This window comes from Drosophila biarmipes, chromosome 3R (genome assembly GCF_025231255.1).
Source record: "Drosophila biarmipes strain raj3 chromosome 3R, RU_DBia_V1.1, whole genome shotgun sequence".
In the NCBI taxonomy this organism is placed as follows: domain Eukaryota; kingdom Metazoa; phylum Arthropoda; class Insecta; order Diptera; family Drosophilidae; genus Drosophila; species Drosophila biarmipes.
Window position 1 is genome coordinate 33,142,039 of NC_066616.1, and position 2,962 is coordinate 33,145,000.

Consider the following 2,962-nt stretch of genomic DNA (forward strand, 5'->3'; position numbering starts at 1 on the left):
TTCGCATTGCCGGTATGCCATCTCCAGCTGCGCGGGTATTTAAATACTAGTTTAAAATTCTGGTATTTTCCTAACAGTGGTCGATGTGCTTATCGATAACAGCTATCTATACAGCTGCTGCAACACGTGCGGCCTTAAAATTGTTTTGGTTTATTTCACTTCGTTTAATCTGCGTTGGAAACCACCAATAAAACGGTTTAACAATGAAAATCCGCAAGAATCACGCACGCAAGCGTTACCGCTACAATGTGAACCGCAAGACGATGAACAAAACCCGGAGTTCCACCGGCAAAATAGAGGAGTAAGTGGGATTGGTGTACCATTCCGGAGAGTATATTAATTTTATTGGGAGTTCGTGATGAAGTTAAAGGCTATAATTTAGCCCACTTAAAGAATATAACGATTCAGTGAAGTCGATATAATAATATCCAAAACTAATGGCCCAACTATTAATTCCAGTCCCAGGATGAAGAAGATGTGGATGGAGGACCAGCGCGTGGGCACCAACTTCAGCGAAATGGGTTTGGCGAAGGACGTAAACAAGGCCATTGCGATCCCCAGCTACAAGAAGGACCGCCTCCTGGCGGCGAGAGTGGTGAACGGCTTTCTGGAGGAGGAGCTGGACGAGGACGAGCGCCGGGCACTGGGCCTCAAGAAACCAGTCGTGGATGAGGGTCCCAAACGAGGGCACGTCGTCCAAGAACTAGAACAACTGGCCAGCGAGCGTGCCGACCCGGAATTCAGGTAACATTTTGGATGCTCCAAAGAAATGACTTTTCTAATTTCTCCAATTTGACGCAGATTACCCAAGGGAGTGGTCAAGGAGCTCACCTACTTCCTCGACAAGTACAAGTTCAACTACAAGGCCATGGTCGCCGACCGGAAAAACTTTGGCCAGTGCACCTGGCGACAGTTCCGCCTGAAGATTCGCCGATTCATGTCCATTCCGGAGCAGTTCAACGTTTACCTGGAGCAGAAGAAGCTGCCCCTGGGCGTGAAACCGGATTGGGAAGAGTACGAGTCGGACAGTGAATGGAAATAAGTGCTTCCGACCTGTAATATATTTGTGTTCGGGTTCTTATGCTATTATTTGTAATATTTAGACGTAATTCTTTAAATACACAGAAAAATAGGCAAGTAAAAATAACTTTTTTAAATGTATGTCTCGATCAAGAAAGATCCTGATATTAGCAGTAAGAGGCTTTCCAATACGTGGAAGGAGTCCGTTGCTTTTTGACAGAAACAATAGTAACGGAATTTTTAAAAAATCCGTTAGCTGTGGCAACCCTGGTTTTTCCGTCATTCTGTCGTACGACAGAATGAGAAGGAAGAGGAGGAGGGCATGTGGTCTCATTCCAACGCCAATCCGAATAACTTGCAACGAGTTGTCTTTTGCATTCGGTTTCGAGATGAGCTCGTGCAGAATTTTATTGACGGTGCGACATCTCAAAAAAGCCTTTATTATGTATTTTAAAATAGTTTTGAAAATTCTGAGGTAATTGCTAGTTTTACTTAGTTGTAAGCCAAAATATCAGGAAGGGGTTCTCCAATATTCCAAGAAAACTGAAATACTTTAAACGAAGTGTTCTGAATTAAAGTCTGTTGACCAAAATGGGTTAAATAAATTGCAATGAGTAACCTTAATAGATAAATGAGTAAACAACTATGTTCAAACCCCATTAAGATATGGAATCCAAACCAAAGTCACGTTGAAGCACACGATCCTGTCCCATCTCTATCTCTAGTTCGGAATCGGTTCGGCTCCGTTCAGCTCGGAGACGTTCGCTTTTTCGGTCTTTCCGTTTTGTGATTTCGAGGTAAGTGCACGCAGAGCTCCCGGAAAATCCTTTAAATTGGCAATATTAATAGGCATCGATTGGGTTTGCAAGTGTAATTAACCAGGTCTCGGGTTTCCCTCCCCCGCATATTTAGGTGGATTTTCTTCGATTTTCCGAGCCTCAGTTGAGTTTTCCGCAAAAAGCGGTGCGAGTGTGTGTGTTGCATCGCCGGCCGGTGTCCCATGACGTTTTGCATAATAGCCGCATTGAAATGGCAATAACGGTGGTAGGGCGGCGGGAATCGATCCAAAATCCGAATGGGAAATGAGGTTCCAGTGCCCTCGCGTTGCAAGTAAATTAAACAAATTGCGTGGACTTTCGAATTCCAACATGGCGGCCGGCTGCAAGAATGTGCATGTGTGTGCGCGTTCGATTTCGCCTGGATTATTCCCGTTCCCACGCCGTTCGCTCCCCAGTTTCTATTGGAATTCGCAGGCGGAATACGAAAATTGCGGCGTGACACATGCTCGGCAGATTATTTTCCTGCCCTGCATGTCGCCAGAGTATTTTTACATATTCCTTGCCTCCTTTCCTTCTTGCATTTTGCACTCCGATGCAAATACAGATTTAAAAATAACATGCGGGAAAATCGGCAAGTAAAATTGTCACTAGGGTAGAAAATAAATCACAACGCCCTGCAGTTCTCGCGCTCTCCGTCTCTTTCCCTCCCCTTCAAGCCATGGGAGGCAAGTGCAATCGTGTGCTTATTCGCCGTCTCTTTCACCCCTCTCTGCAGTTTTTCACCCTTTGGAATCGCGAATTTTCCGCCGCACGAATGCCGCCGAATGCCGATGCTTCTGGCCATTTCCCGTCGAATTTCTTTTTCACCATGTTGCGAAAGCTTGCAGTCTTTGCAGTTCCGACACTTGGCTTTCTAATGACGACCATTTGCAAAAGATTCTCTGTGGTTTTCCCAAAAACCAAAAGCCGGCCGGCAGTTTCCCCGCCAGACTGCCGCAATGTTTTCCGCATTTCCCCGGTTTTCGAGCTCTGGGTGGGGGCTTCTCTCCGGCTCATCCGCCGCTGGAGAGGAGAGTGCATTTGCCCAGAGCTCGCGGACTTCGGCTTGACTCGTTTCTGTCTGGGGCTCGTTATTGATTTTTCGCCGGTGCAAGTCGACGGAG

General features: G+C 46.2%; 2 protein-coding genes across 2 annotated transcripts in view; both read left to right on the forward strand.

Moving 5' to 3' along the window:
- Positions 1 to 97: 97 nt before the first annotated feature.
- LOC108023852 (nucleolar protein 16) lies at positions 98 to 1,147 on the forward strand. The gene is made up of 3 exons (XM_017093499.2): positions 98 to 301; positions 460 to 744; positions 802 to 1,147. The coding sequence occupies exons 1-3, from the start codon at positions 204 to 206 to the stop codon at positions 1,040 to 1,042; spliced, it is 624 nt and encodes a 207-aa protein (XP_016948988.1). The 5' UTR covers positions 98 to 203; the 3' UTR covers positions 1,043 to 1,147.
- A 628-nt stretch (positions 1,148 to 1,775) lies between these two features.
- The window catches only part of LOC108023873 (elongation factor 1-alpha 2), a 5,150-nt gene continuing 3,963 nt past the window's right edge, over positions 1,776 to 2,962 (forward strand). The window contains exon 1 of the mRNA XM_017093553.3: positions 1,776 to 1,817. The gene's annotated coding sequence lies outside the window, so the exon portion shown is untranslated. The remainder of the gene's footprint in view (positions 1,818 to 2,962) is intronic.